This window comes from Nothobranchius furzeri, chromosome 18 (assembly GCF_043380555.1).
Source record: "Nothobranchius furzeri strain GRZ-AD chromosome 18, NfurGRZ-RIMD1, whole genome shotgun sequence".
NCBI classification, from domain to species: Eukaryota; Metazoa; Chordata; class Actinopteri; order Cyprinodontiformes; family Nothobranchiidae; genus Nothobranchius; species Nothobranchius furzeri.
In genome coordinates this window covers 18,917,248-18,939,006 of record NC_091758.1, presented here as the reverse complement: position 1 = coordinate 18,939,006, position 21,759 = coordinate 18,917,248, and the positions used below count along the sequence as shown (strand labels likewise).

The 21,759-nt window shown below is 40.7% G+C and overlaps 3 protein-coding genes across 3 annotated transcripts in view; 2 read left to right on the top strand and 1 right to left on the bottom strand.

Annotated features, from left to right (window-relative positions):
- The first annotated feature begins 431 nt into the window (after window positions 1-431).
- Window positions 432-9,061, top strand: plek2 (pleckstrin 2). The gene is made up of 9 exons (XM_015969459.3): window positions 432-579; window positions 661-825; window positions 1,111-1,289; window positions 1,376-1,467; window positions 6,858-7,045; window positions 7,182-7,283; window positions 8,239-8,322; window positions 8,484-8,562; window positions 8,692-9,061. Exons 1-9 carry the CDS (start codon window positions 526-528, stop codon window positions 8,817-8,819), a joined length of 1,071 nt encoding a protein of 356 aa, XP_015824945.3. The 5' UTR covers window positions 432-525; the 3' UTR covers window positions 8,820-9,061.
- A 2,108-nt stretch (window positions 9,062-11,169) lies between these two features.
- On the bottom strand, window positions 11,170-16,250 carry si:ch211-10a23.2 (Galectin-related protein A-like). The gene is made up of 4 exons (XM_015969458.3): window positions 16,027-16,250; window positions 15,658-15,743; window positions 13,775-13,961; window positions 11,170-11,415 (listed from the first exon to the last, which is right to left on the bottom strand). The coding sequence occupies exons 1-4, from the start codon at window positions 16,114-16,116 to the stop codon at window positions 11,272-11,274; spliced, it is 507 nt and encodes a 168-aa protein (XP_015824944.1). The 5' UTR covers window positions 16,117-16,250; the 3' UTR covers window positions 11,170-11,271.
- Window positions 16,251-16,675: 425 nt separating this feature from the next.
- Window positions 16,676-21,759, top strand: part of zfyve26 (zinc finger, FYVE domain containing 26) — a 28,661-nt gene continuing 23,577 nt past the window's right edge. Inside the window, exons 1-7 of the mRNA XM_015969457.3 lie at window positions 16,676-16,769; window positions 17,559-17,832; window positions 17,919-17,994; window positions 18,144-18,230; window positions 18,316-18,447; window positions 18,590-18,917; window positions 21,548-21,672. Coding sequence (XP_015824943.3) covers window positions 16,766-16,769; window positions 17,559-17,832; window positions 17,919-17,994; window positions 18,144-18,230; window positions 18,316-18,447; window positions 18,590-18,917; window positions 21,548-21,672 — 1,026 coding nt within the window. The 5' untranslated portion in view covers window positions 16,676-16,765. The remainder of the gene's footprint in view (window positions 16,770-17,558; window positions 17,833-17,918; window positions 17,995-18,143; window positions 18,231-18,315; window positions 18,448-18,589; window positions 18,918-21,547; window positions 21,673-21,759) is intronic.

The window sequence follows — 21,759 nt, the reverse complement described above, 5'->3', positions numbered from 1 at the left end:
TTAAAGAGGTTCGAGCAGGTTTGGCAAGAATCCATCTCCTACCTGCTTGTAGAAGTTAATACAGTGTACCTCAATACACACGGCTAGACAAACAGAAATATTCCAGGGCTGAATTATCGCTCCAGTCCACCTCTGAATCTCATTTAAGTTTACATCTGAAGGAGTCTTGCTACTCTGCCTAGAGCAAAAATGCAGCAGTCGGTCAGCAGCTGCTCCCCTTTCATCCAAATTGGATGAAAAAGTAAGCAGGATACTCTCTGGTGTTTCATCTAAATTCCTCACATACCAAAAGTGATAGATCGAGTTCCAGCTGGTCTAAAACACCACACGCCTCGTTCGTGTTGTGCTTCTGAAGGAGTCGGTGCGCCCTTGTGTGATAATGAGCAGGAAAAGCTTTTTTATTACCCAATCTGGTCGTTCAGAGGGTCAAAAAGGGAGTGTTTAAGGGTGTGAGCATATGACGCAGTCATCCTCATCATTTAAAACAGGAGAGGAGAGAACAACAGAAGTCACACTCTGACGAGCATGGACACAGACGTGAAAATCATCATTCTGAGAGAAGGCTTTCTGGTGAAGAGGGTGAGTTATTTAACATGTCAAAACAGCTTTATTTAAAATAAATATGCAGTAAATACGCAATTTATAATTATGTGTTTCAAGGGCCATATTGTTCACAACTGGAAAGCCCGCTGGTTTGTGCTGACGCCAGACAAGTTGCTTTATTATAAATATGAAGGAGGGAAGAGAGACTCGGCCCAGAGAGGGAAGATCCTGCTGAAGGACTGTGTGATCACATGTCCTTACCTGGAGTACGAAAACCGGCCAGTGAGTTACTTCTGATTTACTTTTATAAAAAAAATTTAAAATCCTTGATATTTTTCACTAAAGCTAATATATTTCTATCCAACCATGTGTGAATATATTCAAAATAAAAGTATTACATGTAAACATACATCTGTGTCCTGTAAGGTGGCTCCACACCCCTCCAAGAACATTCCTAGCCTCAGGTTTCTGTTGTGTCCTGACACGACCTCCATCATCCACTTAGAAGAACTGCTTGTCGTCTGTTCTGGGGCTAAATTTGAGATCTCCTCATCTGCCTTTCAATAGCTGGTGTTGAGACTGCAAACCAAACACGGGGTGGATCATTATTTGGAGGCTTGTTCCAGAGAGGAGCGAGACGAGTGGGCTGCAGATATCACAGCTGCTGTCAACCAGCTGAAAACGACCGATGGTGAGAAGACGCGGAACGACACAGATCCTGCTGAACGACGCAACATCAACCTGGGGTGAACACAGCTTCTTTATTATTTGGGACTATTTAACGCGTCTCTTCACATGTAACCCTCTTCTGTGTTTTTATTCTCTCTTACAGGAAAGTGTTGGACTCCATGTATGACGTCCACAGTGGCATTAAGCTCAGCAACCTCGTGGAGCAGGGCTGCACTTACAGCAACTGTTTTTCAGGTGGATCATTGAATTTCATGAAAGTAAACAATAAATGATGTACAAGAATCTACTTTTAGACCTGCAGAAAGAGAGGGAAAAAAGGGGACACACAAAAATACAACAAGATCAAAATATCACTGTGCCAACAACAAGAAGATTTATTTATTTATTTATTTAACTTATGTTTTTCAGGAGGATAAACTGCTTGAGATGTAACATCTCATTTTCAAGCAGGTCCTCCTACAACACAACCAATAACAAATAAGGTGGCAGAGTTAGAAAGTTATAACAGACTTCAAAAAAAAGAAAAGAAAAGAAGGAAAGTAAATAAATAACAATAGTAAAATTAACGATATGTATAAATAGATATATATACACACGTAAATATAAACACATAAGCATGGATACATAGATACCCACACGTGTACATACGTACATACATACCTACATACAAAATTAAATAAAAAAAAACTGCTGTGAGGCACTCAAAGAGAAATAAGGGCAAGAAAAGTATATATATAAAAGTAACATTTTTTGCTGAAAAGCACACAGTAATATTTCATAGTGCATTTAGTGCAAACCACAGCCTTAGGTGATGTAGGGTTTGAGAATTGAGTGCTTTAAGAGCCAATATATATATTACGGAACATTCCGGAACTGCGCTACTCTGGGTGGCTGCATATTGGAGTAGCTCTGTTGACTATATGCAAGTTTTGCTTTATTTTGACATTTTTTCTTCTAGTTTGTCAAGAAAAACTGTATCTTTTTGGACATTTTACTTTTCTGTTTCTGATGCTGTGAAGCTTTTACTGCTATTTTTTCACTTTTTTCGCTTTTTGAGCATTTGTCATAAACATGTAACCATGGCAACAAGCCGGTTTACAATTGGGAGTAGCTGATTAACATCGGAAAGGCTGAAATAATACCTCAACTGAAGCCACAAATCTCAAAAGAGCTAAAATGCAAGAAGCGTGGGTGCAGAGCGGGAGCAAAACGGGGACAGAGAAAGAGGAAATTCAAACCATCTCTTCCATCAATCATAATGGGCAACATGAGATCACCGGCCAACAAGATGGAGGAACTCCAAGCCCTTTCAAGGACTCAGCCAGAGTATCAGCAGTGTAGTGTTATGTGTTTCACTGAGACGTGGCTGCAGGACCATATCCTTGATTCCAGCATCTCTCTGCCAGGATTCCTGACTGTATGAGCAGACAGAGATCAGAAGAGGAGCGGGAAAAGAAAAGGAGGTGGAGTGGCAGTGCTTGCCAACAACAGATGGTGCCATCCAGGTCATGTTTCAGTGAAATGTCGTCTCTGCAGCACAGATGTTGAACTCTTGGCAGTAAGTTGTCGCCCATATCATTTGCCAAGAGAGTTATCTAATGTTGTCTTGGCAACCTTTTATATTCCACCTTCAGCCATTGCTAAAAATGCATGAGATGCCATCAGTTCCGTTGTCCCTAAGCTACAAACCCAGCACCCCAGTGCATTTGTGAATATATCTGGTGATTTGGGGCAGCAGTAGCTCAACAGGTTGAGCGGGTTGTCCAGTAATTGGAAGGTTGCAGGTTCGATCCCGGCTCCGGACAGAGAATTCTGCTGTTGTGTCCTTGGGCAAGACACTTAACCCACCTTGCCTGCTGGTGGTGGTCGGAGGGACCGGTGGCGCCTGTGCTCGGCAGCCTCGCCTCTGTCAGTGCACCCCAGGGTAGCTGTGGCTACATTGTAGCACATCACCATCAGTGTGTGAATGGATGAATGATACACTGTAGTGTAAAGCGCTTTGGAGTCCTTACTCTGAGAGGTGCTATACAAGTGCAGGTCATTTATCATCATTTAATCATGCCTCGCTCTCTGCTACACTTCCAACATTTCAACAGTTTGTCAGCTGCTCCACCAGAGAAAACAAGACATTGGATTTGTGTTATGCAAATGTAAAGAATACATACATGTCCAAAACAAGACCTCTTCTGGGACAGTCAGATCACAATCTTGTTCTTCTCTGCTCAGAATACAAACCACTTGTTCAGAGGCAACCTGTGACAAGAAGAACTGTGAAAAAATGGTCACAGGTCGCTGAAGAAGCCCTGCAGAGTTGTTTTGAGACCACAGACTGGATGACTCTCTGCCAAGGATATGAAGAGGACATCAATGCCATGACTGGATGTGTCACTGACTATATAAACTTCTGTGTGGACAACATCATACCCACCGGAACAGCGAGATGCTTCGCTAATAACAAACCCTGTATCACCAGTGAACTGAAAAATCTGCTAAATGAGAAAAAAGAGCCTTTAAGGAGGGAGACAGGGAAATATTGAGGAGTAAACAGAAGCAACTGAAGATCAAGATCAGAGACAGCAAGGAGGCATACAGGAAGAAGCTGGAGAACAAACTACAGAGGAACAATATCAGAGATGTCTGGTCAGGGATGAAGAAGATCACAGGCTTCAAGCAGAGGGAGGATTGCACAGATGGCAGCCTGGACACAGCCAATGAACTGAACAAGTTCATCAATAGGTTCAGTTCAGGAACAAATCCAGCATCCTCCTCGCCTGTCCCCAGCCAATCAGACATCCCATCCTCCTCTGATCCAACATTTTCCTGTCACACACCAGCTCTTTTGTCCTCTGACACAGTAATTGACTCTTATGGTTCTATAAATCTGTCTTCAATCAAGTCAGGAGATGCTGCTGCCCCATTTACCTCCCACCTATCTGTCTCTAGAAGTCAGGTGAAGAGGCAGCTGTAGAGACTGAATAGGAACAAGGCTGCAGGTCCAGATGGTGTCAGCCCTAGAGTACTGAAGGCCTGTGCAGAGCAGCTCTGTGGGATTCTGCAGCACTTCTTCAACCTCAGCCTGACCCAGGAGAAGGTTCCAGTCCTGTGGAAGACATCCTGCCTTGTTCCAGTTCCAAAAAATACTCTCCCATCAGTCAATGACGACTACAGACCGGTTGCTCTGACATCCCACATCATGAAGAACCTGGAGAGACTCCTGTTGGTCCACCTGAATAAGCAAACTAGGACATATCAGGACCCGCTGCAGTTTGCTTATTGCCATGGAGTTGGAGTTGAAGATGCCATCATCCAGCTGCTTCAACCAACCCACTGTCATCTGGACAAAGCAGGCAGCACTGTCATGGCCATGTTCTTTTTTTCCAGTGCATTTAACACAATCCAGCCTGATGTACTTTGCCAGAAACTCCAGAAGACACTGGTGGGGGCCTCAACTATTGCCTGGATTAAAGACTACCTGACAAACAGACCACAGTTTGTGAGGCTGAAGAACTGCACATCAAACCAGGCGATCAGTAGCACTGGAGCACCACAGGGGACTGTACTCTCACCATTCCTCTTCACCCTGTACACCTCAGACTTCCAGTACAAATCAGAGACCTGTCATCTACAGAAATACTCAGATGACTCTGCAGTTGTCGGGTGTATCAGAGATGGACAGGAAGCTGAGTACAGAGAGCTGGTGGAGCGCTTTGTGGCATGGTGTGGGAACAATCATCTGACCTTGAATGTGAACAAAACAAAGGAGATGATTTTAGACTTCAGAAGAAACAGGGTGGAGTCAAACACTGTTTCCATCATGGGAGAAGAAGTGGAGGTGGTTGAGGAATACAAATACCTTGGAGTTCACCTGGACAACAGACTGGACTGGAGAAAGAACAGTGAAGCTGTTTACAAGAAGGGACACAGCAGACTGCACTTCTTGAGGACGCTTAGGTCCTTCAATGTCTGTAGCAAGATGCTGCAGATCTTCTACAAGTCTGTTGTTGAGAGTGTAATCTCTCCAGCCATGGTCTGTTGGGGTAGCATCAGAAGCAGGGACCTGAAAAGGCTCAACAGCCTAATAAAAAAGGCTAGTTCTGTTCTGGGGACGACTGTGGAACCACTGGAGGAGATAATGCAAAGAAGGATTCTCCAGAGAATCAAGAAAATTATGGACAACCCTGAGCATTCTCTTCACAAGACTGTCAGACAACGGAAGAGTGCCTTCACTTAGAGGCTTCTTCAGTTTCGCTGCAACACTGACCGCTACTGGAGATCCTTCCTGCCAACAGCCATTGTAATATACAACAACTCTTTGATGACTTGATTATTATTATTATTCTGAGCTACTACAGCAATCAATTTCCCTCTGGGATTAATAAAGTATTTTTGAATTGAATTGAATTACCTCTACTTATGACCAATAAGCTGTGATACTCTATATAAATATAGAACATCAACCTGCTTGGTCTTTACGGTGTTTAGTCAGAAGATTCTAGAATTCTTTATTTATTAGGGGATTGTACACACTTCATTTTGATTCAGAAAAGAGTCCGGTTTATAAAAGTAAGAATTTATTTTACAAACAATTAAAACATGACAGATTAACTAACATTTACTGTGATGGTTGGAACTAGATGTGATGTATGAAACCTATGTGTGAATGCGATGTTATCAGAACTTATGTTTCTAGGAGAGCTGAGTTCTGGATGTAAAAGAATTTAGTTTGCGTTAAGCTATCAAGTTGATTATAATCAAAAACACGCCAGACGCTATCTGTGTGTCTACTTCACCCGTTCTCGGAGACCCTCTTCGTGGATCCGAAGGTCAGAGAGGTCGGATGACCTCTGGCACCCAGGTCCAGTAGACTGACCACAGCACCGACTTCTCCAGTCCAGAGATGTCTCGGGTCACGACAGACGGATGGAACCACGCGTCTGGGACTCTTAGGGAGTCTGAACAATATCAGCTTGTTCTGCTTGTTCGCAGGTGCAAAAAGATTTTGACAAAGTGTCAAAAGCTTTAATGGTTAAAGAGGTGTTGCTTGAGATAGCTGGTCTGAAGCTTTCCCTAGAACTGATGAATCACCAGAGTGATCCAGTTTTAATGTTCTCATGTAATGATTTGTGTAGCCAACCAGAGGTTGACAAGTTGAGGAATATTACCAAGACAACCTCAGAAACACGCCTTCTTTGATCCGGATGCTCTGATCTGGGGTAAAGGACTATCTCAGAAAAAGTCCAGGGGATGGGTAGCTGAAGAGGTGGGCTGCCACCTTATCTTGGTGGGGGAGTTTGAGTGTCCTAACGACCCTTCTACATCCTCAAACTGGTGCACCAGAGCTTTTTTCCTCCAGAGAATGACTAACAAGGCATTCATCCTACTAGAGACCACTGCAAATAAATTAAAAATCCAAATATGACCTTTAACAATAAAGTTAATAGAACAAAACACTATATAAAATACTATATGTTCTTGACTAATTTGGTGCATGATTTTTACGTCACAATGAGTTTATGGAGAGATTTTGGTGTTCCACTTGAGATATGTAGATGCATTTGTGTTAGAATCAGTGGGGAAAGGCCTGAGAGCAGCTGATTAACCTGCTTGTGTCTGTGTCCCTGCAGGTTCAGCAGTGGTCGACTGGCTGGTGTTCATGCAGCTGGTTCTGACCCGTGTGGAGGCTGTAACTCTGGCCTCGGCTCTGCTGGAGGAGGGCTTCCTCAGGGCTGTTGGTCTGAAGAGCGTGGAGGGCCTCCGTACTGCCGGACTCGGCGAGCAGTTCCTGGACGACTCCACTGCCCTCTACAGCTTTGTAGGTGTTACCTTACCTATGTCGGTGTCTTCTTGCTGCTATTTCCACCAGTTGTACATATTTTCATCTGTAATATAATGCATGACGGCTTTCTTTGATCATAATCAGGTTTGTAATGTTTTCTCTCTTTTTTCAGTCTGAAAGTCTGAAGAAGAGAGGCAGCGTGAAGGCTGAGACATCTCTGTCTGCAGTGGAGCTGAGTGGGATAGTGATAAGGAGAGGATATCTACTCAAGCAGGTAAAGAACGATGGTAAAGACACACCATCAGGGATAATTATTATGATAATGAAGAGTAGCTTTGGGGGGAATAGATAAATGACACGTCTTTATTCTATTTTATCACTGGTTGGTATAATCAATAGGAGTAAAGAATAGGTGTGGCACTATTGGTCATATACAATGTAAAAACTGAATGTAGCATGACCTATTAACAGAGGTGTGACCAGCACACTACTTTGCAAGTCAAAAGTAAGTCACAAGTCTTTCCAGTCAAGTCCAAGTCAAAGACAACCAAGTCCAAGTCGAGTCCAAAGTCAATGATGTGGAAGTCCAAGTCAAGTCCAAGTCCTTAACTTTGAATTTTCAAGTCATAATCAAGTCATCTGTCCAACTTCAATTTAATGACAATGATTATAAATTAATTCCAGAAATAAAGCTTCTTAAAGCTTTATTTATTAGCTCAAATAAGCAGAACAAGCAACGGAAACTGATTATAAACAAAGAGCTGCTGCATTTAGCAGAACAAGATCAAACCCAGAACCAAGAATGATTTTTGTCCATGTCGTGCCACTTTTGTGCTAAAATATCCAATATGCTCAAGTCATTATCAAGTCAACAGATGCAAGTCGATTCAAGTCGCAAGTCATTGACCTTCTAGTCTGAGTCAAGTTGTAAGTCTTTATAGATTTTATCAAGTCAAGTCAAAAGTTATTAAAATAATGACTCGAGTCCGACTCGAGTCCAAGTCATGTGATTCGAGTCCACACCTCAGCCTATTAACATTTAAACATGAGAATAATAAACAGATGACTTAAAAAAGTTTAATTTAAAAAGAAATCAGTTGTAAGTAATTATTGATTGAAACATAAATCTTGTCCATCTTAAATACCTATTAAATGTAGCTTATTCTTTACTTTTGCCACATAGTCAAAAAAAGTTTTTTTAGAGCTCTTGATTAATTTTCCTTCTGCAGGGCCACAGGAGGAAAAACTGGAAGGTGCGACTGTTTGTGCTGCGTTCAGAGCCCGCCTTCCTCCACTATTACGACCCCACCAAGGTGAGCTCTTCATTCGTACTACAAGCTTCAGATGGTAAACGTTTCCAGTCTAAATGTAAAATGAACAAAACAGGCTGTGTTTGATTGCAGCCATTACTCATGATGACTCATCACAACATTTCCTCTGCATGTCTGACTTTGTCTCTTATGTCGCCCTTAAGGATGACATCACTCCTGTTGGCGGTTTCTCCCTACGCGGCTGTCTGGTGTCGTCCCTGGAAGATAACGGAGTTCCTTCAGGTGAGTCTGCTCCTACAGAATTGATGAGATGTTGTCTTCTGTCCTGCTGAAGGCTGTTGGAAAATGCAGGGATCTCTGTAAAGAATCTCTGTTGGATGTTTTGTTGACTAACTTTCCCTTCTGACGCAGGAGTGAAGGGAAACATTCAAGGCAACTTATTTAAAATCATCACTAAGTCAGACGTCCATTACTTCATCCAGGCTGCGACTCACCAGGACAAGATGGAGTGGATCGATGCAATCAGACAGCAGACGTAGAGCTGCTGACTGGACGGGGGGACTGTTCCCATCAGGCTGAAGAAGTGCTCTCTTGCACAAAACCGATGACGCATCAGAAGTTGTAACATTTCTACTCGTCTGTGTTTTTGGTTCTTTTGACTCATTTGTTGTGTTGAATCCAGATTACAACAGGAAGTTTTGGTAGCCCAACAGTTGTAGCATTTTATTTTCATATTTGATTCGTTGTACTTTGTGTATTAAAAATGTTTGTGTTTACAAAATTGTTATTTTATTTCTTGAGTTTAACCTTTTGGGAAGCAAATTTGCCAAAATGAAAGAACTAGAGTGATGACAAAATAATGTTCTCAACAAATCTATGCAATTTAAAGTTCATATTAATATAGACTTTATCATTTATTATAAAATAAATATTTTAATTACAAGACAACCACTCAGTTTTCCTGGCTTTATTTTTGTTTGTAGCTGAAAAACTTAAAAAGCAAGTCACCCTCTACCAGAATCTTACTCCACTCCCACTTCCTGTTTGAAAAATGTACTCCCTATGTGGGTTCCGGTATCTGGCAGACGTCACATGGCCAAAGAATGATAACCGATGAGAGGAGTGAAAGCTCTCTCATCACGTTTGTGTTTAAAATCTAGCTTGTTTTGCAGATTCGTCATGGAACCTTTAATCAGAAATGGTTTTCTTTCACTGTCGGTCATAATTGGAAAACAGCACTTCCACAGAATATTGGTATACTCCACAGTAGAAACATTATCCAGAGTTTAAATTACTCACAGATTGTTGGACTTAATTCACTAGAACTGGTGTTTTCATAGCTCTGATTATTTTGTAAAACTGTATTTTAACTTATTCACTGCCATTGACGACAAAAGTCACCATTTGCATTTTTTTACTGTGTGGACGTCAGAATGAGCCCCCGCACCGTGAGAACAAACATACCAGCTCTAAAGCCGATCTTCATCTGCGTACATCACACGTCACGTGATCAGGAAACAGAAAATCCGTGTGCTAGGAGATCGGTTTGGGCTGCTGATGTAAAAAAGGTGAGGCGCGAACCGGAAAAGCTTCTGCCGATCACAATTCGATAACAGATTATGGACGAACGGAGAACGCTCCAAACACGCGGATTCTTCCTGATGTACGAGGTGAGTCTCTTCTTTGTTTTGTTAGTTTTGGCGTTAACATCACCATAGAGCACAACATTCTGTGACTCTTAAAAAAACAGTGAATACGCTGAAAAACACTGGCAGCGAAGGGCTTTTTTGATCAGGAAACGTCTGGCAGTGAATGAGTTAAATTTTTGACATTTTGCACATAGACTCTTAACTTTGCAGTTACCATGTTGACCCCTAATAACCTACTGCTAGCAATATTAACATTTATGCTAACCTTGGTTCTACTGTTTATACAGCAAAGCTAATGTGTGTCATCACACTTTAGATTATAGCAAAAGACAAACTTTTCACTAGAATTTACAGAAACGTAGAAAATTTTGAGGGGAACCCTTCATTCTGACATTTCTGTGATTATTTTCGCCCTGAGCGACGATTTCTCGCAACAAAACCAATGACTACAAGCAGAGACTGGTGAAGGTATTAGTACGTTTTTATCTGCCATCAAACCTGAGCTTCAGGCGCTCCCAGTCAATCACAGAGAGACGCTCCCATTCAGAGAGCTGAGTCGGGCTTTTATGTGAGTGACTCACGCTGAGCTGGTGTTGTTTTAGAGCCCGTTGCCAGAGAAATCAAACAGCACAACACTCCAGTAATGTGTGGTTCTCCCTGCAGGGGGATTTTGGAGTTTATAACACTTGTGCATTTGACCTCAAAGCAGAAAACAGCAGCACAAAAACTAATAAAACTGATTTATTGCAATGAATGAAGGTTTATGTGAAACATTCCCCTAAAAGAACCAGTGGAAAGGGTTCATCACACAAACTTGAGAGGGCTTTTAAAGGTAGCATGGCTGAAGACTGAAGACTTTGTGCTTAATCAAACATAAAATCAGAGGAATAAACATACAACATTGCATGCACATTGTTGATTTACTCGTTACAGCTGTTTTAAACATGGACATTAATACTTCTACGTGCTTGTAAATGTAAGTGCTTCCAAAGATGAACTCAAACAAATGAAAGTTTCTTCCTAAGTGACTTGTGCAGAACATCTTAGTGGCTCTTTAAGTCTGCTGCACGTGTATTTCCTTAGAGGAGACAATCAGGTCGCTTACAGCACTACTCACATCACATTCCTCATCGCTGAAATTCAGTCAGCATCTTCAAGTCTCCACATGGGTCGTTTTAGCGAAGGCACTTGCAGGGTTACGAGACAGATGTAAAAAAAATTAATAAACAGAAACACATCATTCCCATGATGGGTGGTTTTATTCTCTGAAAAAGGAGTTCTAGTCTAGTCTAATGCGGCATTTGCTGTCACAAGGCGGTCTGAAGTGGGTGGGAAGCTGGTGTTAGGCCACCTTGGTGAGCTGGAGGTCCCCAAAGACCCGTAAGGAGGTGAGGGAGGCGAGATGGGAGAGCCGGTGGTTGAAGCCACACAGAGGCTGACCGTCCACCAAGATACGGAACTGCTGGTGCTCACAAACGATCTCCATCTACGGGTCAGAGGGCACGTAGAATCAGCTCTCATCAAAAAAGTTGTGAGTTGCATTTTGTTTCTTAGTCGGTGTTTTTCGTGTCCTGGCATGTGTGTTTCTCAGATAATAACAAAGCACTGGTAAGAGCTGACTTCAGTTCAAACTGTATGAATGCCAGAACAAGGGCTTTCACATGTTTAGTCAGAATTTAGTTATTGTGAACCAGTCTAAACCACAGGAACTGTCACTTAGGGAAGTTTGTAAAAGCGTTGCCTAAGGTGCAACTTTTATTATAAGATTTTTAAGTTAATCTTTGTGTGTGTGTGTGTGTGTGTGTGCGTGCGTGCGTGTGCGTGTGTGTGTGCGTGTGTGCGCGTGTGTGTGTGTGTGTGTGTGTGTGTGTGTGTGTTACAAATATTAATAACCTACATGTTGGCTACAAGAGTTTGTCTAACAGAGCTGACAGTTTCAAACAGCTTCAGTTCCCTAAATCAAATCCATACATCCCAACATTATTCCCGTATTAGTTTCCCATAATTACATGTAACAAGGTTATTTACGTGATTAGCAGCAGCAGTAAAATGTAGCCCTTTCTGTGCAACAGGAGTTCAACATCAGCAGATGTATGTCCATGAACTGCTGTGAAATATCGACTCATTAATGACAGTGACATTGCATTTTGGTGTATTTGGATTAATCAGAGACCTGCAACCTTTAAAGAATCTTTTATCCAGATAAATAAAATGCTGAGCTGAAAAATGTACCTAAAATATGTTGGAAGTCTAATTATGAGTGGAGAACTTCTGGAAAATAAAGTAGGCCAAACTTTTATGTTTTTTTTTTAAATTAGAGGCAAGCCTTTATTTGTGGGAAGCAGTAGATCAGGAGGTTGAGTGGGTTGTCCAGTAATCAGAAGGTTGCAGGCTCAATCCTAGGTCTAAACAGAGAATTCTGCTGCTGTGGCCCCCAGACTCTGGACCTCTCTCCCCCTGAGCCTGAGATCAGTGGACTCAGTGGTCTCCTTTAAAAAGCAGCTGCAGACTCACTTGTTCAAGCTGGTTTTGGTGTGACCTTCATCACCCTCTCCTTGTTCTGCTCTCCCTACCTATTCCACCTTCCTCAGGACCACTGATTTCCCTCTTTCCTGTTCACTCTCTCTCTTTCTTTACATTTTTTAATCACAATTGTCAATTTTTTGCTCATTTAAATAACATTTAAATTATTTTCTAAATTATTTGTTTATATTTTACATGTATTTGTTTTTGTGAAGCGCCTCGTGTTTTTCTCTTGAGAGGTGCTACAGAAAGGATCTTTTCTTCTCCTACTTCTTCTTCATTGCTGGTGGTGGTCAGAAGGACTGGACAGCTTCGCTTTTGTCGATGTTCCCCAGGGCAGCTGTGGCTACATTGTAGCTCATCAGTGTGTGAATGAATGAATGAATGAATGAATGAATGAATGAATGAATGAATGAATGAATTATACACTGTAGTGTAAAGGGCTTTGGAGTCCTCTGACTTTGAAAGGTGCTAAACAAGTGCGGGTCAATGATCATTTATTTTTTGTTTCAATTGTAATGAAAGAAAAATCGCATATTTTCTCACTGCAAAAATTGATTTCTAAAAAAATAAAAACTGAATTTTAGACAATTTATCTCATTTTTATTCTAAAAATTAAAAAAGATTATTTTCTCTAGAAAAATTGCATTACCTGAAAAGAATTTGCCATTAACGTAAGCGAAACTTGCTTGGCTAGAATTCCTTTAAATAACAATTAACTTTTTTCGCTCGTTAAGTAGCCAAGCAACTTTTGATTACTCATTTGCCAAAGATATTTTATTTACTCAAAGCAAGAATTACAATTACTAATATTTACCTTAGTTTCACTAATGCAGTATTTTCCTTTTAGATAAAAAATAGGATAAAATGTCAAAAAATTTGTTTTATTTTTACCTTCCTATAAATTCGTTTTTGCAGTGTATTTGTGTATAAAATGGTTGTATTTGACACGGAGCTAGTAAAAGTGGGAACCAGGCTATCTTAGAATGAACCTGCTCCATTGAAAAAAGTTTTCTTTTTAAAAATTATTTCTCACTAAGTCTAAAGAGCTGCTGCAGAGGGACCAACAAATAAACAAAACTAACAAACTAAAAAAAAAAACAACACAATAGGCCTCAGAGCTGCAGATATCTCAACAGTCCAAAACCATTCAGGAAGCTAACTTATAATTTTTACATGGAAACACACTTAAAATTGGCTGAAAATTATCTAAAAGTCCTAACATAATGTACACCCAGAAATAAAAAGCTGGTTTCAAATTAAATTTTGCACAGATTACAATACTAAAGCACATGCATCAGATAACGGGATAGTAAAAGTACCTTGAAGGCTTCTCCAGGTGCAAAAGGAAAGAAGGAGAGAGTGTTTTCACAAGGACCCCACTTCCCAGCCAAACAGGCATTGCGTTGGACGGCCTTATCCATAAAGCTGACCTTCATCTGCAGGCCCACATCGCCCGCTGGCTCCTCCTCCTCCTCCTGAGGCTTTGCTGACAGAATCACCTCGATGCTGCGGCGGGCGCACAAACATCAGGGACACATCAACATGGTGCACAAAACAGTACAGATTCTCAGTGAGCTTTGCTCCTCCTCCAGGATTTAATAGTAAAGTAGTGACATCTTGTGGTCTTGCAGTGTTGTAATAAAGAATTGAAGAAACAAATCTAATTGTTGGTTTGTTTCTGCCACAGAATGCACACAGTTCTTTTTCAACCATGATTTAGTGTCATTTGTAATATTTAGAAGGAAAACAAGTTTTTAAGACATTATTGAACTGATGAAAAAATGCTGATTGGGTTGTTCAACTAAAACCGAAAGAATCACCTTGACTTTTTTGCATCAAACACAGTTTTATCCCTATTTTTCCTTTTTACAAGACATTTTTAACAAACATTTGACAAATTCTCCATTTGTCTTTCATGTTTATTAGTATTTTTTAAACAGTGCTCATTTAGAGGGCTGATTTTGTCATTTGTTCTGAAATTATTTTAATTTTAGGCTGAAGAACTGGTCACATATGTAAAGACCCAAAGACCCGTACCATCTCCCTATCACTCTCCAGCTCCCCTGGAGGGATCCCAGGGTATTCCCAGGCCACAGAGGATAATACCTCCAGCAGATTCTAGGTCTGCCCTTGGATCTTCCACATGAAGGACTAGCTAGCCTGAAAAATCTTTAAAGAAAAGAAACTGACAGACAGATTTCAATCAGCTGCCTGAGCTACCTCTGCTGACTCTTTGATGAGGACCTCCCTCTGATGATGAAGCTTTATCTCCACAGCTGAGCCCAGATGCAGAGGAAGTTCAGCTGCTTAGATCAGGGATTTATTTTAATTTATATGTTTTATTTGACTTTCTTTATAAAGATCCTCAAGGGATTTTAGGTTGGGTTAAATTCAATATGATCAAGAATCTCAAAAGAGTGCCTGTATATTTCTAAAGTATTTATTTTGAGCAGTTTGTTCTTTTGCTAAAAAGTTATAGTTCTACATTTGTTCATTTTAATTCAGTGAAGTCTGCTAATGAGTTTTAAAAAGATGCATGCAGATGTTGGCAACTAAAAACTGTCCGCAGGGATGTAAGATCACAGGATTTACCATTTTCTCCTGAATATCCACAGAATAATCCAAACTAGGGGGAAAAGATCAACTTCATAAAGGCAGTTTCCCATGAGAAAATGGACAGTAAGATACAGTCCTGATAAAAAGTTTAAGACCACTTGAAAAATGGCAAAAAATCCAATTTCGCATTGCTGGATCTTAACAAGGTTCCAAGAGTTTCAACAAGCAATGAGAAGAAATGAAAGTGGCACAAAACATTTTATGAGCTTGGTAATCTATTGTAATAACTCTTTAACTGAAACAGGTTGTTTTGCACTCAGCCAACTACTTGTTTTATTTCTTGCAATTTTTCTGGATGACTAAGATAAATTTCCAATTAATTACACTCTATTGTTATTCATTTCAAATGTTATTCTATTTTGCTTCAGGTTATTGGATTGATTAATCATGAGTTTAATTCATTTAGTTACAGTTCATATTATTATTGTTTTATTTTTTGTGAAACACCTTGACTGACTGACTGATTGATTGATAGATTAATTGGTTGATTGATTGGTTTGTTTTAATTTGCTGTATATATGTGCAGCAGCAACCTGTACTGATGGTAACAACGACCCTGAAGAACAGAACAGGTGTGAGCACCAACCTTTTAGGCTTCTTGTCAACAATTCCCATAATAACCAGTTTCATTGAAGGCCGCATCCCTCCTTTTATCTCTCCGGTGTACCCATTCTGTGAAACAGGGATTTAGAAGGATCAGACTCATGATAGATAACTCCTGCAGCCCTTTTACAAGCTGATGTCTAAATGTGGCCCTCTCCTTTTCCTGACATCTCTTACTTATGACGTGTCTCAATCTGGAGTACCGACAGGAACAATAGCTTCGTTGATCTGGATCACAAACAATCAGCTGTGCTAATTCTTCTGTGATAGTTATTCTCCATTGTCAGGTATTCATTTGTAGCTGTTTGCTATGTACGCCTAGCAGAACAAAGTCAAGCGTGAGGCTACCTACTTGTTCTTTCTTGTCCTGGTCTTCCATTCGTGCGTGATGCAGAGCAGGTTTTGAGCAGTGATACTGAACGAGGACTGATGGGCTCAGCATCCAGCCGGCCAACCCCGCCTGTTGCCTTGGAAACTGGTGATGATGGAGGAGGAAAACACAGAGGAGGGGATCAATGTTGGCTAAACGGTCACATATAAATCATTCCAGATGTTTTAAATGTATGCATTGTTTCATGTATGTTTTCACGAAATCCCAGGAGTGTTCTGCCTTTATTTGCCGAATTGCCGTGTTAGCATTTTCGGTGCAAATCAACCCGTTACAGGATACGTTCAATGACAATCGCTCACTTCAACAAACTCCATTGTTTGAATTTATCAGGAAACATTTCTATTACAAGGAAACATAAAGTATATCCGGCAAAAAGCCTTTAGTACAAATAAATGCGAAGTCTATCTCAAACATTTGCGCTACAATCAGAAATAACGACCCTGATTGAAGGCACAAAAAAAAACTTGTAGTTCTTTTTTATCTACATTTAAGAAGTAATAAAATTTTTCCGAGTACACACGAAGGCATCAATTTCAAAATGTGCTTCGATACCACGCCCACTCTGTGACAACGTTTGGCCAATCAGCCGCGGGGAATCAGCTGATTTAGTCACATGACCATCGTTATGTAGTTAGCATAACACTGAGAGAAGCGATATGTCGAGCAGATATTGTGATTTGAGTGGGAAACAGCTCATAAAATGAGTAAGTCACATTTTTTTCTTACTAACAAACTTATTATCGTTATAAATGTGTGTAAATAAGTGTCCCCGCTTGCTGTTACGGAAGTTAGCTGACTTGTCGATCATAACATGCGAAGCTACCAGAGGAATAGCTGTCACATCTAAAGAGAAAATTAAAAATTATGTTAATATAAGTAGCTTCTTATAAACACATTTAATAAAACAAAGTTAATTTAATTTCTCATCGTTTAATTCCAAAGATAAATGCTAACGTTCATAGTTGTGATGCAGATTTTGTTTAGATTTTTGCAATCAGCTTACAGTAATGTAGATGACTGAAATCATTATCAAATAAAATGTCAAATATTGAGTTATGCAGTACAAAAATCTGTTCCAGAGCCATTGGGATCAGATTAGCTACTTCTCTGAAGCTTAAAACAATAAAAAAATAAAGCATGAATCATGAATTGGTTAATTTTTTACCAGACTGTGCTTTTTATTGTGAAAACGTGAATCATATTTAAAGAGAACATAAACCAGAGTACCAGAAACAATGCTTTTATTTTTCTGTATGATTTTTACAGCAGGTTTAGAATTGCCCTACATAAGAGCGCCTAACTAAAGTCCCTGCAGATTCACTCTTACACACATTACTTTTTATTGCCAGAAAAAACAATTTAAAGATGTAACTAAAATCTGTTTGTTAATGTTCTAAAACTAATGACATACTCTAATTTTAACCAGAAAGGAAACCTGATGTTATTACATGTTAGTTGGGGAGTTCAAGCTTCTTTTCTTCTTTGTTTTTCAGGTGGAAAAAAGCTCCCAAGAGTCTCCTTATTTGTGTCGGACTTAAGATGCCTCTTCAGCTGTGATTACTCCGCCAAAATGAGCATGCATCCTTTCGGTTGTGAAGCGGAGACTTCTGTCCGTGACCTCTTTGAGTATTTCAAAAGGTGCCTGCAGCATGGGGAGTGGGAGCTGGCGAGTGCTTGTGTGCCACAGCTTGTTAATTCAGTTGGAGGGCTTTCAGAGGAGCTGCAAGACATCATCAAAGCTATTATCTGCCATCCTTACAGGTTAAAGTAAGTCACATGTAAATAATGCATATGTGTTTGTTTACCTTTCTGTGATTGATATGTGATAAATCTGTATGGATGTTTTATTGTAGATGGGGGCCTATTGGAAGTCCTCACAAGCTGGCCTGGTTTTGGCTGCAGGTTTTGGAAAAGTGGACAAAAGAGCGGGTAAACCTTAAAGATGGAAGAAAAAAAGTTTCACTTTTACTGCAATTAAAATCTCAAATGTTTCTTGTTTATTTCTTATAACTAATTCGTTAAACACCACAACTCTAGTGTGTTGCAGAAGAGTGAATTTGACCATTTTCCCTCCTCAGATTCCTCCTCACATCAAACAAGAGCTAGAGTTTCTGCTTCTCCTGGAGGAGCTGGGCTCAGAGGGCCTAACGGACACTCATCTTCAGGTTTGAGTTTTATTAAAACAGATAATCATCTACTAACAAAACATTCTTGTTTGTTTTTGCTTCATGGATATTATTTTTGTGGCAGGAGTTGCACGAGGCTTTCTTGGCCCTGCGGTCTGAGGAGAGAAGAGATGATGCTGCTGTTAAGTCTTCCATCCAAACACTGTTGGAGAAAAAGAAGCCACGACTTGCTCAGACGTTAGCACATTTCTTTCAGGTGAAATTAGAAGATAATGCTGGTTTAATAACATTTGCTGAATGAAAACAAGGAAGTCCACATTTGTGACTTTAAACAAGCCCAAATCATCGCCTTTCTGGCACGACTTCAGATCATTTTCCCTTTTCTCCGTGTCCTGCAGGACCAGTCGTGCACAGAAGGCCATGCTCTGCAGCACACCTTCATCCAACACTTGATGAAGAAGCTCGGGAAGCCAGAAGGAAGACATGAATGGGTGGAGGAGATTTACTCCGTGCTCTCTCTGCTGCCGTGGTGCTCCCCTAGGAGTGATGGACAGTTGGAAACGCTGTGTGAGACGCTGTGGGCAGCCAGAGACGGCCCCCTGCAGGAGGAGAGGATTCTCGGCTCTTTGCTTCGCCCCCGGTGCGACACCCTGCTCTCTGTGTACTGCTCAACGGCTCTGAGGCTGCAGAGAGACCATCTGCTGAGAAACGCACCTGAAACACGAGGTGAGAAGTGTGGCGTAAAGCAGCCTGCTTCAGTTTCCGACAGAAACCAATCCCTGTCCGCTGACACGGCGGTAGTTTTATTCTATGCACCAGACACGAGGTGAAATTGCGTTCTTTCAACTTCAAGAGTAAAAAATCTTATTTACTGATGAGCTTTTCTAACCGATGTCAGATGCCCCTAACATGTTTAGTGAAATTGAATTAAAAATATGTTTCATCTGGAATAAGGCGCCATCTGAACATGAACATAAACGTGATTCACTGACCTCACATGGTTTGAGTCAGATGATTCTTATTTTTCTCCTACTTTTTGACGCTTTTCATCATTTTAATCCACTTCTGTGTAGAAAAGAAGTGCTGATGAGAACGTGTTCCCTTTTTAAATGCTCTTGACTAAATCGGTTGAATAAATATTTGAAGATGTGGCGTTTGACTTAAACAAAACCCTTTTATCATGTCTTAAAATCGTTATGGATATATGTGTTTACTTTAGAGTTTGGCTAGTTTTGCCACAGAAACTTGAAGTTTTTGACTGCTAATCTTCTCGTTTATCATTGCTGAGGAAGAATGTTGACTTTCTTTCCCCTTTTTATTCTCACTTCTGTTTTTGCTGCTGCATAATTTTGATTTAACCAGATATTTAGAAAGTCTGAGCTTAGATATTCATTTTGCTTCTATACCTAAACCTATTTTTAATTTAGAAAATCTGTTCCCAAATAAGGAGCTTACAGCTGTGCTGTTTTGTAGGTATTAGGTTATGTGATGATCTGTTCAGAACGCTGTCACAGCTTCAGTTATTGCATCTCACAAATAAGGAAGTGGAAACCAGATTTTTATTTTATGCACACATGCTGACATGCAGTCTAACAACATTGCTCTGGTTCATCCTCTCCTGACTGCCAGAGGCGGTAAACGAGGTGTCTGCCTGTGCGTTCCTGCTATAAAAACTGTTTTGATGCAGGAAAAAAAATCTCATTCCCGGACTAAAGAACAATCAGAGCTGTGCCCTCACTTACATAAAGCAGTAGCAGATGTTTTCATGCTACCAGTAGACCATAAGCTACTGAATTAGAAGATGCTTTAAATTCTTTGTGCAGGTTACATCAGCTAGAAGCTCGATTGGCTCAAACAAGAAGAGTTGCGGGTTTGAAACCCAACGGCAGCCTTTCTACGTGGACTTATCGTGTTCTCCTCATGCATGAGTGGATTATCTCCCACAGACTAAAAACATGCATGCTAGGTTTACCGGTGCCTTTGTTTACGCCGATGCCCGACACACATGTAGATATCTTGTGTCAGTACTGTGTACACCATCGATGGCGAATGGGTTGTCATATCAGCACTTTTTCAAATTACATTCAAAAATATAATCTATGGTGAGATTACAATCTAGATGATTAAACATGTGGTTTAGTTCTAATTTCCACTGTTTTGCTATTTGCAGCCAATCAGGAATGTACAGAAACTTTTAAATGGTAAATGGCCTGTATTTGATACAGCGCCTTCTAGAGTCCTGGAACCCCCCAAGGCGCTTTACAACACAATCACCAGTTCACACACACATTCACACACTGGTGGGATGAGCTACAATGTAGCCACAGCTGCCCTGGGGTGCACTGACAGAGGCGAGGCTGCTGAGCATCGGCGCCGCCGGTCCCTCCGACCCCCACCAGCACTTTTTTTGTTATGATTGGCCACTCTGAGTTTAAAATACAGGGTAAATGTGAAAAAAGTCTTCTACCCCTATTTCCTGCATTAGCTTCTGAAAGAAAATCGACAGGGAAACGCTCAAATAAAAAAAAAGCCTGATATTAGCACGTCATAATGTCAGGTTAGCATTCATGGACTCACCCATACTGAGTCACTATGGGGAAGGCTGTTGTTGATTTAGCATCCAGGAGAGAGCAGAGCACATCTCGTTGTTAGAAGCTAACCATTAGCATTAGCTAATCCACCACACAGCAGAACTCCTTCAGGCTTGTGTTATTTGTGGAGTTAAAACATCAACGTTGTGAAGCAAACAGGGCCAGTGGTAGAGTTGCTTTGCTGTTAGCCAATCAGAAACAAGATATCCCAATTGTAGGACATAAGAGTCCAAATCCTGCCGTCTTCTGCTCCCCTCTCCTTCGGCCAACTTCTGCTTCCTGAAACAGGAGCTCCAGAGCTTTTTCCCCACGAAGATCAACTTACAAGGCATTCTATTATAAAAGAGACCGCTGCAAATGTGTTGAAACAAACGAGTGAACTTGTTCTTTAATAAAGACTGTTCTATATTATTGCTGTATTTATCTTCCCTGTTGTTGTTGTTGTTTACTTTGTGCACTCCTACTGCTCATCTTGGGTGTCATATAAATTTACTTAACAAAAATGAAAACTGGTCGTTTTCATTTCAGCAGATGAACTTTCGCCTTCATAACTAAAAATGTTTTGACCCATCGGCTCTGATTTCAGGTCCAACCTACAAAAAGACAGAAATCAAAGCGCCAACAAAAAATGTTTTCAAATCCGTGACAAAAGGGAGCTTTCTCGACTGACTTACCTGAATAAACTAAGCAGAATTGTACTCATCCAAGCAGAGACACAGTCAGCCTTCCATATTTGTCGTTTTATTCTTCTATCTTCTTTTTCAGCGGATTTGCCCGAGGCAGAGAAGCTGACTCTCAGCTTGTGTTGCCACAAAGATCGTCCGTCCGCCTGGAAGACCATCTTCTTTGAGTGCCTTAATAGTGGGAAGCACTTCCTGGAGCAGGTCTTGGTGAGTTAACCCCTCAGTGGGATCGTGTGAGTGGGACTTTTTATAAACGTGGTTCAGAATATTCTGTGATTGAATGAAATGGTTTCC

Excerpts from the sequence above, each read along its gene's own strand:
- plek2 (XM_015969459.3), top strand. The coding sequence starts at position 526 with ATGGACACAGACGTGAAAATCATCATTCTGAGAGAAGGCTTTCTGGTG. Across the intron at positions 580-660 it reads AAGGCTTTCTGGTGAAGAGG|GGCCATATTGTTCACAACTG; the intron begins GTGAGTTATTTA and ends ATGTGTTTCAAG. Across the intron at positions 8,563-8,691 it reads AGATAACGGAGTTCCTTCAG|GAGTGAAGGGAAACATTCAA; the intron begins GTGAGTCTGCTC and ends CTTCTGACGCAG.
- si:ch211-10a23.2 (XM_015969458.3), bottom strand. The coding sequence starts at position 16,116 with ATGCTGAGCCCATCAGTCCTCGTTCAGTATCACTGCTCAAAACCTGCT. Across the intron at positions 15,744-16,026 it reads ACCAGGACAAGAAAGAACAA|AATGGGTACACCGGAGAGAT; the intron begins GTAGGTAGCCTC and ends CCTGTTTCACAG. Across the intron at positions 11,416-13,774 it reads CACCTGGAGAAGCCTTCAAG|ATGGAGATCGTTTGTGAGCA; the intron begins GTACTTTTACTA and ends TCTGACCCGTAG.